Source organism: Mesoplodon densirostris, chromosome 4, assembly GCF_025265405.1.
Source record: "Mesoplodon densirostris isolate mMesDen1 chromosome 4, mMesDen1 primary haplotype, whole genome shotgun sequence".
In the NCBI taxonomy this organism is placed as follows: Eukaryota; Metazoa; Chordata; class Mammalia; order Artiodactyla; family Ziphiidae; genus Mesoplodon; species Mesoplodon densirostris.
Genome location: NC_082664.1, coordinates 152608899 through 152621347, shown reverse-complemented (window position 1 = coordinate 152621347; position 12449 = coordinate 152608899). Strand labels below are relative to the sequence as shown.

The 12449-nt window shown below is 55.4% G+C and overlaps 1 protein-coding gene across 1 annotated transcript in view; it reads left to right on the top strand.

Annotated features, from left to right (window-relative positions):
• The window catches only part of KLF13 (KLF transcription factor 13), a 41290-nt gene extending 29308 nt beyond the window's left edge, over positions 1–11982 (top strand). The window contains exon 2 of the mRNA XM_060097500.1: positions 11491–11982. Within this exon, the coding sequence (XP_059953483.1) occupies positions 11491–11780 (290 nt within the window). The 3' untranslated portion in view covers positions 11781–11982. The remainder of the gene's footprint in view (positions 1–11490) is intronic.
• Positions 11983–12449: the final 467 nt, after the last annotated feature.

Below are 12449 nucleotides of genomic sequence, written 5' to 3'. Positions count from 1 at the left end.
GTGCTGCTCCCTCACCAGAGGCCAGGGGTGCTGGCTTCCATGGAAGCAGGCCCAGTCAGCTGAGCTGGAGTTTGGTGAGACTGTTATTCTGTAACAGAAGTCTGTAATATCTGTATATGTATGGACACGTATGTATTCGTCGCTGGTGTATTGCATTCTTTCTGACTGCAAAAAGCAGTGCAGTTGAAAACTATAGGAATTCAGAAAGGACATGTGTGAGTCCTGTCTTCCCTAGATCACCCCAAAATAACCGTGCGTCCTTCCTGCAGTTACAGCTCTGCAGCACGTGCGTCTCCCACGTGCACAGGACAGTGGGGCTCAGCCGCTCTGTGGTCTGTGTTCCTGGTTGGCCCGTGGGAATGGAACTGCGTGTGTAAGTGGACCCCTGCCTGTGGTTTGCGAGAACATCAGAGAGACAGCCGGCCAGCTCCGTGCTCACCCACCCCACCCAGCACGTGAAACCTGGTTCCGGTGACCTTGGGGGCGACTCCAAGGAGCACCATCTCGGGGTCCCGGGGGGAGGAGGCAGCTTTCACTGGCCCTCCCTAGGCATTAGTCCCCTGCAAACCTGTAGAGGAAGGGGTCGCTCCAGCCCTGAGGTTTCTGGGGGCACTGCAGGGGTGGGGATTTCAGAATGGCTTCTGCTTTCCTTCCTGGCCCACGTCCCCAGGGTCAGCTCCCTTGGACACCTGCTCCAGGCTGGGCCAGGGGAGGGCATAGGCACAGGTGGAGGGCCAGGCAGGATGTGAGGAGAAGGGCAGGCCCTAGCCAGGCCTGTGACAGGGGAGGGGCCGGCCTTTGTCCCCTGATCTGGAAGGCCGCTGAGAGTGCTGTTCTCCCCCGTCAGAGTGGGCAGTGCGGATCTCTTCAGGTGGGGAGGGGGCGGGGCGGTGAGTGGCCCCCCCTGCGCCATGTATGCAGCCCGGGATGCACGGAACAGCACCCAGGTTTGCTGCAGGGCAAGGCCTCCGGCCTACTGCTCCAGCATCTGCTCTCCGCAAACAAAACTGGGTATAAACTGCTCCAAGCGGCCGAGGCTAGCCGGGCACTGGTGGGTCTGGTGACCTGGGCTGCTGAGGGTGGGGCCCGGGAGCTTTCCTGGGCTCCTTCCTGGGTGTCTGGGGTAGGTCCTCTGCGTCTTCAACTGTTGTAGCAAAAGTAGGTCAGTGACTGAGGTTTTGTTTTTGCATCAGCTCTCTCAAAAACCAAAGGCATTTTAGGACTATAGTATAATGGCTTATTTATTTTTATTCTGATTTATTTGCTTTATGAAAAGTCAACTCTGAAAAGTCCATTTTTTGGCTCTGTTTTGTTTGAGCCTCGTGACTCTTTTCCCTGAGGGAAACAGGGCCTGCTTCTTGCACCTGGAACAGGCCAGGTGTAGGTGCTGGGCCTGGAGGCGGGGTGCCGGGCTCTGGTTTTGAGGGTGCTGCCTCTGGGTGCCCAGTCCTTGCAGACAGGCCAGCCTCTCAGGAGAGAGCCGCCCGGCACTTCGCACATGTTGGGTGCAGGCAGGGACACCCCTGCCCAGGCTAGGGGGCTGCTGGCTCCTCCCTGTGGAGCCGAGGGGGGCCTTCTGGGGTGAGTGGGGAGGGTGGTCTCGGCGGGGCAGGTGCCGGCCTCTGGGCCCCGTCTGGGTGATGGGCCAGTGACCTCCAGGGTTCCTCTCCTGCTCTCACCTGGGACGTTGTGGCCGAGGTCAGCATGGGCAGCTGGCCACAGCCGAGCCTGGTCCACGGTGGGGAAGGAGGAAAGCTGGACGCGGGCCAGCCACGCCTTGTGTGAGCTGGGGGAGGTCACTCTGACTTTCGACCTCAGTCCCTGTCTCTGAGATGGTCCGTCCTGACCCCTGCCTGTGTCTTGGGGTGGGTGGGGCCCCAAGTAGCACACCTCGAGAGTACACGCCTGTGCGCCATGGGGTCCCTGCCAGCCAGGCCTACCCGGCAGGCACAGCGGGGAGGAACTGAGGGCTGGGGGAGGGGGCCCAGGAAGAGGAAGTGGGGCCAGAGTGGTTGCACAGGCTGTGTGGAGAAGCGGGTGAGAGCAGGGCGCTGCTGTGCCCGTGGTGAGTGGCACAGGAGGGGGGGTCACGTAGCCCACCGGACCAGGCCCTCTCCCAGGGGCCCCGGCTGACCTTGAAGAGTTGGCTTCTTTGGGGTGGGGGTGGCCAGGTTGGCCAGGGGCTTGGCCTGCGGTCTGGCTCCGGTGTGAGTCTCCTCGGACCTCTCCGTGTGTCCGCCGGTGACTATGCCACCCCCGATGTCCTAGTCCCGCAAGGCTCCAGAGGCTCTTCCACTCTGTGCCTGCTCCCCCCGCCCCGCGCATGCCCTGCCCTCATCCTGGCTTTCTTTGGTCCGAGGGGAAACCCTTTCCCAGAAGCCTGAACAGGACCCCCAGTTCCTACCTCTTCACCGAGCTCTGGCAGAGGACACCGATTCTCCTGCCTGGAACTTGGGGTCTGCGTCCTGACAGTGGGGTGAATTCGTCTGGGCTGCAAGGCGAGGAAGGGTGGCAGCTGGCACCTGCCCCGTCCACCTGGGCTGGTTCCAAAGGGTCAGTCAGTCGTGGGAGGGTGGACAGAGCGACTTTTATGACAGGAGCCTGGGGGACCTCCAGCGCATGATTACAGCCCTGGGTCTGCTGCTGTTAGAATGCGTCACCATGGTCTTCTAAGTCAGGCCAGGTCTGTCAAACTCTTTATCAGGGAATGCCTTCCAACCCCATTTGCAGTGGGACCAGGGGCTCTGGAGCCCTGGGGTCCTGCCCTGGGAACTCCTTCTAGAAAAGCAGATTGGACTTAATTGCTGTTTCTGAGTTTCTCATGCTCTCAAGCCCACCCGCCCTGCCAGGTTCTAAGGGGAGCCCTTGGACTGGTATCTGTGGCGGTGGGATTTGGGATGTGCTGTGGAAACAGCCTAGCCAGGAATGCGAGCGTTGTTCATTTAACACCCGCTTTTCAATTTGTGTTATTTGTGGCTACCGTTTCCTAGTTTGCTACAGATTTCTGTTTTTTATTTTCTGAATAGGTAAATACACTGTGTGTTTCAAAATCTGGGGGTTTAAGTCGTCTCCCAAGGAAAGTTCTCCAAGTCCTCCTTGCCCTCTGTGCACTCAGCTCTCTGCCCCCACCATCCTCGGCTCCAGGTTCTCAGATGCCCGCCCAGAGCACCTCTGCAGACACAGGCAGACACGCATGGGTGTGCACGCAGTACTCAGCCTCCTGACCGCGCGTTCTGCTTGGGACCTTGCTTTTCTCACTCAGAGCTGTCCCTCAGAGACCTTTCCGTCTCAGTTGAGAACGTGTTCCACTCCTTCTTCACAGGATTCTGTCTTATGGGTGTCTGTTAAATTTATGTAATGGGCCCTGGGAGGGCATGAATTGTCTTGAGGCTTTTGCTGCACCGCATAGTCAGGCACACATCCCATCTTGCAGGTGTGCAGGTGTGTCTGTAGGATAGCTCCCCCAAGTTGTGAGTTCAGAGGATACACACGTCTGTCATTTGGATAGTTATTGCCAAGCCGGCCTCCATAGAGATTGTAGCAGTTTGTACTTCCATCAGCAAAGTGTGGGAGTACCTGTTCCCACCGTCTCAGCACCCTGATAGGTAAAAAGTCAGGTGTCTCTGGGGGTTCATTTATATTTGTCTCCTGATGGGTGATGTTGAGCATCTTTTCAGGTGCTCAGGAGTCATTGTACCTCCTGTTTATGAACTGTCAGCCACAGCCCTTGCCTATTTTTCTATTGAGTATTATGTTTTCCTTTTAATTTCTGTGAACTCTTCCTGTATTGGAGATTAGCCCTTTGTAACAAGAGCTGCAGATATATTTTTCTCAGTTTGTTATTTATTTTTTGCCTTTCCTTGTGACTTTCTCTGTGGAGACATATTTTAGACTTTGTTGTCAAATTTATCGATCTTTTCACTTACGGGCTTTAGACTTTGATTCATAGAAAGAACTTCTATCTTAGCATTTTAAAGGAATGTTCTCAGGTTTTCCCCTAGAACATCTGTGGTTTCACTTTTCCCATTTAAATCTTTGACGCATTCAGAACTTAGCCTGGTTTAAGGTGTGAAGCATGGACTGGTTGTTACCTAGTTATCCTGAGACATTTTTGGACACTGCCCCTCTGCCTTGCCTTAGGTGTCACTGCTTTCTGCTACACAGCTCCTATGATCTTAGAATCTGGTCCAGGCATTTCCGCTGTGCTCCACTGCCGGTCAGCAGCTTCTGCAACGGCATGTTGTATCTGGTGGTCCAGTCCCCCCACCTCATTCTTCTTCTTCAGCATTTTCCTGGCTGTTTCTATTTGTTTATTTTTCTGAATGAATTTTAGGATCAAGTTATCCTATTCCAAAACAAAGCAAGGCACAGCAACAACCCAAAACGTCTCCTTTTAAAAATACACCTGCATCCATTGTACAAACGTGGAGACACACGCGTCTGCAGAAGGCGGATTTTCTTGTTTAACCCGTGCCCCCAGGCTGTGTGTAGCAGTCTCCAGCCAGGTGCCGCCTCCCTTCGTGTCCTGCCAGCCCTAGCATGTGTGAGAGTACACAGGAGCGTGTGATGAGCCACACGCGTGCACCACAGCAGCGGTGGAGGAGGGCACCCAGGGCCAGGCTGTTTCAGCAGAGATGAGTCCTGGCTGGTGTCTGGCCGGGGACGCTCCCAGGAGCCCCACCACTGATAACAGCATATCTCCTCTGAGCACCTGTGTATTCTCCCTCTTAACCCTCACAGTTACTGTGAGATGCGGCCATGACAAATGAGTAGGAGCGCAGGAGTTGGGGAGGGGCAGGCGCTGACCCCTGCAGGGGCTGCTTCCATGCCGAAATCGCCTCTTCTGCTGCCTGCTGAGTCCTAGGGTGAGGGGGACCCCACTGAGTGGCAACTCTCTTTCCTGGGCCTCACCTCCCTCACCTGTACAATGGTGGGTAAGAGCTTGCAGCCTGGACTTCCCAGGAGACGGGGCATCTGTGTGTCAGCTCCATGTGGGTCTGTAAACCACCGGCAGAGTAGCCGAATGTCCTCCTAAAGAAAATAGGAAAGTCAGCCTCCCCCTTAGAGGACAGGCCTTTCTGCTGACCCCAACCAGCTTGGCTTTCCTTAGAGGCTGGCGGTTGATTGGCCCCAGTGGTCGGCCATCTGCCGAGATGCCTCAGAGTGGGAGGGAGAGCGGGCCTCCCAGGAGTGAAGAACGTGGCCGTTTTGAGGTTGGGAGCTGGAAGCAGCCCTATGCTGGCGACCACAGATTGGAGCTATCTATTGATGAATGACAGGCCTCTTGCTAGCAGCGAGTAGCTGGGGCCTGGGAGCCCGGGAGCAGCTGTTTCTCTGTGGAGGCCTCTCCCCGTGCCACCCTCTGACTCTCTGGACCAGGCCTGCCTCTCACCATCACCGCCCCCCCCCCCCCCCGCCCCAGACACACACCTGTACGGATGCCTTGTGCTCACTGAGTTCTGCTCTTGCAGGCCTGGGTACCCCTGCACCATCTGCTTTTCTGTCCCGGGGCCCCTGGTCAGAGATGCCTCTCCTCCCTTCTCCCTTCCACGGAGGGAAGCTCAGCCAGGCTTCCCCGAGCTCGGGCCGGTAGACCCCGGCACTCACTGCCCAGAAGGGGCCCTGTTCTGCAGATGTTGCTCTGGTCCTGGCTCAGGGCACACACACACCCCAACTCCCCGCCCCTGACTGCCCACCAGAGGCTCACAGACAGAAAAGGGCCACGACGGTCTTTTTTATAGGTGCTGTTAGAGCCAGCACCTCCCTTCATCCTGTGGAGGCTGGCAGTTTGGCCGAGGCTGGATGGGGCGAGGGAGGTCATGGGGAACACGGCCTTGAGAGGGCGAGCAGGAGGCGGTCTGAGCCGGAGCATGCGCACTAGTGAGCCCAGCTGCACCTGCGGGGGGCGGGCCTGGGGCGGGGCCAAGGGGGTGGCTCCGCGAGGAGCCTCTTGTGGCTTCTCGGAGAGAACACACTGTTCCCGCCCAGGCCTGCGGCTTGGGCAAGAGTGTGGGACGCCCTGTTCCCTGATAAGATGAGGCAACTGCTCTCGGCCTCCTCGCAGGGTGCCAGGGAACATTTATGTAACCCCCGCCCTGCGTGCCCCCGGCCCGCCCCCACGACCCGCTACCTGCGTGCGCCCGCCCCCAACTATCCCCCTCCCGCCACTGCATACCCCCAGGCCCGGCCCCCCAGCTCCTCCCCGCACAGCGCCCCCGACGACCAGCACGAGCAGGTCCTCGACCTGCCCCCACCGTTACCCACACCCCTCAGTCCTGGCTCCTTGGGGCCTAGCACCCACTGGCGGGTACCCACGCTCCAGCCCCTGGATCCCCAGCGCCCCCCACAGTGACCCTGGCCCGCCCTCCTCCCTGTGCATCCAGCCCCCTTCCTCCTTCCCTCACTAGGCCCTCTCGCCATCCTGTCCCACTGCCCCCTCCGCCCACACACCTGCCGCCCTCCTGGCTTCTGAAGGAGGGGGGCGGGCAGAGCGACCTGAAGTGCGCGCACCCCAGGCTTAGGCTCCAGGGAGGCTGCAGGAGGCCTGGGCTCCCTCCAGGGGTCTGGGGGCTGGGTCCCTTGTGCGCTGGGCCTAGCGCCCTCCGGTGGCAGCCCCGCGGTACCGCTGCTGTCTTCCGGTCACATCCCAGGAGGAGGCAGGTGCGGAACTTGAGCCTGGCCAGGAAGAGGCTTGGCTTTGTTTGGTGCACGGGTGCACGCCCCGCCGTCCTGGACCTGCTGGCCCCTGCCCCGCTCTGGGTGCAACCGTCCCTCCCCTAGCTCAGCTTAGCCACGTGCCACCTGGGTCAGTCCCCGAGCGGCAGTGGCAGTTTTCAAAGTGAGGCCCAGGGACACCTGCAGGGACTCCAGACCCTCCAGATAAGGTCAGAACTATTTTCTCAACAATAGCATTATTTGTCCTTTATTTTCTCAAAAGAATACAGTGGAATGTTCCAGAGGCTGCATGATGTGTGATGACATCATCCCTCTGACAGCTACTGGAATGTGTGCTTGAGTTTAAATGTTTTTGTTTTAATTTCTACGATAAATGTCAATGGACATAACCCAGGTGAACAAAAGCTCCCCGGGTTCCTTACTAAAAGGGTGAGCAGTGCTGTTGTGGAGGTCTCTGGTCTCTGTCCCCCTGTACAGGCTGCCTTTGCCCCATCCGTTCGCAGTTCTCCCGCTGCCCCTGGTCAGCCTCCCGGGTGCCGCTTGAATGTCACCACTCAGAGGCCAGCCAAGCGAAACCCGGTGCTGCTCCTCGCCGGCCTGCATCATAACTTCTGAATGGTTTATCCGTCTGTCTGTGGACCAGCTTATTGGCCACCTGGAGCGGGCTGACAGAAGAATAGAGGACGGACCAGGGAGAGCCCTGTCTGTCAACATCACACCCACGTTCCCAGGGCTGGGCATTGCTTTTGTGCTCCATAAAAGTGTCATGCTGCTGATGCCCCAGTAGGCCAAGGGCTGCGTGCTGGCTGAGTAGCGATGCTGGGCTTTCCCCACCTTCTGCCACCAGGCTGCCTAGCACCAACATCCCACCCTGTTGGATGCTGCCTTTCGCTGCCGCCCTGGGGTCATGCATCCCATCTCTAATTATATACATCTAACGTGCCTCCCGGGGTTGCAGCAGAAGGACCCTGAAAAGGACAAGCCTCCCAGTGAGGACACAGGGTTTATTAAGAAGCAAGGCTGAGTGTGGCTTTGGGTTGGTTCTGTGCCCAGCACCCCCAACCCCTGCCCCTCCCGGCAGGCCCAAATCTGAGGAGACCTAGTTGACAAGAATAATAGATAAGAGCAAAAATAACATCTCGGGAGTAAGCACTGGGCCTGTACCAGGCACAGTGCCAAGGGCTGGTTGTGTGCAACCCTGTAGAATCCCCACGTGGACCCCACTGTGAGGATGGGACACTGTGTTCATTTCCTGTGGCTTTTGTAACCAATTAACCACAAACTGGGTGGCTTAGAACAACAGAAGTATGCTCTCTCACTGTTTTGGAGCGCAGAAGTATGAAGTCAAAGTGTTGGCAGCGTTAGTCCCCCCCTCCCAGTGTCTGGTGGCTGCCCCAGACTCCGAGTCCCCTGGCTTACGGGTACATCACTCCCTGGAGTCCTTTCCCCTTTTCTTCTAATGTGTGTGATCTCATCTCATGATCCCTACCTTAATTGTATCTGCAAAGACCTTTTTCCCAAATAAGGTCACATTGACAGGTTCCAGGGGTCAGGACTTAGACGTATCTTTGGTGGGGCCACTATTTACTCCCCCCTGCAGGCAGTGAGGCCTTTGTCTGAGGCCACGCATCAGTACACCACGGAGAGAGGAGCTGAGCCTCATCTGTTGGACCTGGTGCACTAGAGTCTTGAGTGCAGCGCCGGTCACGTGAAAGGACAGCACTGTATTTCGTGCTGGACCTTTCCAAACACTTAAAGGATAACTGTGCACTGTGAATCTCCTAGGGTGGGATTAGTGTGCGGCATTTCTCAAACTTTGTATTGATTCTTTCTCCCCCCCAGAACCGATTAACAGTTTTAAAATTCTGACTTTTCTTTAAATATGGTTTGGTGTTGGGGTAGATATTTAAAGAATAATTTTTCAGCATTCCTTTTTATTGTTATCAGACATAAATGCATATGATTTTTTTAAAAGACACATAACACAAAAGAGTTTGCAGCAGCAAAAAAATCCTCTTCCCAATCCAGCCTTATTCTCTAGAGATCAATACTGCTCTGATTTTAGTTGTCTTGGTGGTTACTGCCATAAATAAAACTGTATGATTTTATTACTGTTTCTCATTTTATCAACTTTAGATGCCATCCCTTATCTCCCTACCCTGAAATTTAAGGAATTACCTCATTCTTACCTCTCCCCCACCTCCTCCTGAATTGATGGTTATATGATTGTTTTTAATTCTTTTGTTGATTATCCTTATAGCTTTTAACCTCATTTCGAGATTTCCTTTGACTGCACATGGATGTATTCCTACCTTTCCCTTAAACCCAATTCTCTCCTGGGGCCACGAATCAGTGGTATGGGCTTTGTCTATAAGATCGATTCTAAACACTGACAAGCAGTGCTAGGGTTCACATGATCACGACTGTGTGAAGACTGCTTCCGTATGCCAGGGCCTGTGTTTGGAACTGCATTCCCTTCTGCCACCTCATGGGGTTGTTGTGAAGGATAAATAATACACAAAAAGCCCCTAAAACAGTGTTTGGCTCGGAGCTCTTCCCTCGTTGCTCGTAATCATGTGGCATTTTAGTTTGCTTCTAATGTAGACAATTTTCTTACATGTCTTCTATTTTTCCTGGAGTTACTAACTGCCTCTCTTTTTTCCCTTTACCCAAAGAATAGTATGTGCCTTGGCCATGTCCTGAAATGTATTCAGCCTCTTGATCATACTCTATGGTACATGGAACTCCCTTTCTTCTTGTAACCCTCCCTCTGTGATTCCTGGCCCACAGCTCCAGTGGCCCACCAAGTCTCCCTCACTCTTGTCCTAGGATGACCCTTCATTGTTCACTTACTTCCCTGGCTTCTCAGTTTTTTCTTATTTTTGCTGGAGTGTGCAAGGTAAACTTGGGAGGCTGTGTTTCTCTGTCATCTAGCAGCTAGTGTAACTTACGAGAAGTCTGGTGTGTGTCCCAGCCTTGTTCCCTCCCAGAGGACCTGCTTCTCCCCTTTCTCTCCAGTAAGTTTTGGGATCTCCTCTTCTTACCTAGTGTTCTGACACTGCAGGTATTCTCACAGCAGGAGCCTTTACTCACTCCCTGGCCCACCTCTGTGCTAATAACCCTTTCCATGTTAGTTTCCTGTCTCCTTTTTTTACTCTATGACAGGTACTGTTCTATTGTTTCTTTGGTAATTTCCTCTTCTCCATTTTTTTGTTCTTTTCCTCAGTGCCTTCTGTTAATTAGATGTCGAACCCACAAGATTGATTCCCTGTGATGCTGAACTTCTAGCTCTTACTGTTAGTAACAGATGGGAAGTGATGGTTTGCTCTCTTGCTTGATTGTGAAACCACCCCGCCCCACCCTGCCTCCCCCTCATAACAGAAAATCAATAAGGAGAGCAAACAGAGCCACACACAGCTCTCAGCTTCAGCATTGCTAGGAGACAGAGAACACTGCAGCATTCACGTATTTTCTAGAGCTGTTTTTTTGTTCTCTTTTTCTGGGATATTTTCTTGAGTATGTTTCCAGCTTTTCTATGGAATTTTTGTTTGGGCAGCAATACTCCCAACTTCTAAGCACTATTTTTTGTTCTCTGAACTTCCTTTTTATCCTGTTTGCTTTATGCATAAAATTTTATCTGAAATTTCTTTGAGAATGCTAATTAGAATTTTTAGCTTAATATTCTCTTCTGTTTCCCGGCTTTACTCTATTTTCCTCTGGAGTCAGTGGTTTTGTTGCTCTTGGCCTTTCCCTTTCATGCCACTGGTTTTCCTTGGATGTCTGGCCATCTTTGGGTGTCTGTTTATATTTAAGGTTGATGGGCTCATTTGGAGTGGGCGGTGTAGATTTCCTCTGCTGAGCACTGGTGGACCAGCTTCAAGGGCTGGCTCTCAGCTTCAGGGCCAGAGTCCGGGAGGGAGGGGGAGAAACGGGGCAGGAAAGTGTACTGTGTGGCCACCCCCAGTGCCAGAGGGCTGCATTCTGGGGTGCTAGAACCCCATGCTGGTTCTCCCTGTGTAATTGATGTCTTTTGTGTGTGTGCACGTGGTTCAGAGTTTGCCTGGGTAAAGGCTGGCCTGCCCCTTGCCCTGAGCAGGGGATGGGAGGGAGGGGTGAGGTCCTGACTGTAGCCAGCCTTCCTTACCTTCCTCTTCTAGGTGTCACCCCGCAGCCTCCTCCTGTGCTGCCTGTTGGCCATGTTGGAACATCTCTGAGAGGAGGAGCAGCAGACTCTAGTTGGAGCCTGCTGCGGTAAACAGACATCTCGGTCATAGACTCTCAGGCCCTGGAAATAGTCCATCCTGACCCATTCATGTTACAGATGAGGAGACTGTGGACCGTCTGAATGGTGGCTGGACGCTGGCGTCAGCAAATTGTCTGCAAGCCCTGCAGGGCTTGGGGGCTCTGGAGTAGGGCTCCTGGTGGGGCCAGGGTGGTGTGGCCAAACTTGCAGGCCTGCGAGCTCTCCCTGACCCCTCCACCCTCTCCTCCTAGTTTCCCTTATTAGAGCCCAGGGACCGGCCTGTGCTCCCCACCACCGCCTAGGGACAGCTGACCCTGCAGAGGGTGCTGCGTGGCATGCGGTGCCGGGTACTTGAGGGGGCCGCAGCACCTGGCATGCTGCCATTTCCTCCCGGGAGATGTCTGCTTACATCCACCCTGCGGACAGGAGGGCGCTGGCACCCACACCTGTACCCTGAAGGATTTGTCACCGAGGCTGTCGGAGATGGGGCACCGAGGGAGGCGCGCAGGGAGGGAGGGGCAGGCTTGGGGTGTGGGCTGTGACTGACCCTCCCTCTGCCGTGTCGCCCACAGGGGAGCGCCCCTTCGCCTGCAGCTGGCAGGACTGCAACAAGAAGTTCGCGCGCTCTGACGAGCTGGCGCGGCACTACCGCACGCACACGGGCGAGAAGAAATTCAGCTGCCCCATCTGCGACAAGCGCTTCATGCGCAGCGACCACCTGACCAAGCACGCGCGCCGCCACGCCAACTTCCACCCGGGGATGCTGCAGCGGCGCGGCGGGGGCTCGCGGACCGGCTCGCTCAGCGACTACAGCCGCTCGGACGCCAGCAGTCCCACCATCAGCCCGGCCAGCTCTCCCTGAGCACCGACGGCGGGGCGGGGCCCGTGGCAAGCCACGCCCCATCCTTGCCACGCCCACCCTAGGCCCCGCCCGGCCCCGCGGCCCCTCCTCACCATAGCCATGAGCAGATGCTCTCACCTCCTCCCGTGATTCCGTGTCGTTTCCTTTTGTAATCAGAAGAGAGTACTTTATGAAGTCAATAACAACAAAACGATTTTCTTCACCTCAGGTGTCAAATTTGTAAGAAAATAACGAAAAAATTCCAAAAAACACCATCCACGATTGCACAAGAGACATACCCACGAAGGTGATTCAGCGGTGTTGAACCCCCCCTTTCTCAGGGATGGACATGTTCCACGAGGTCAGTGAGGACACCCCCTTCCTGCCGCCTTACTCTGTACATAGATTTGCACTCTGGAATTTCCTTTTAGGTTTGGGCACACACTGGGGGCAAGGCAGTGCAGGTGGAGCTCAGCACACGCGGCGGATAGGCCGGTTGGTTAGTTTGGAGCCGTGGTCACCGAACTTGTGCTTCCAGGGCAGACCCCTAAGCAGGGCCCGCGGCTCCCTCTTCCTGCCCCCCGCCCAGCTTCAGCCTCGCCCCAGCTGGCAGTGGGCTCAGAATGCAGACGGCTCAGAGGGACGCCTTAAGCCGTGATGGGTAAGGGGAGCACTCCCCAGGGAGACTGT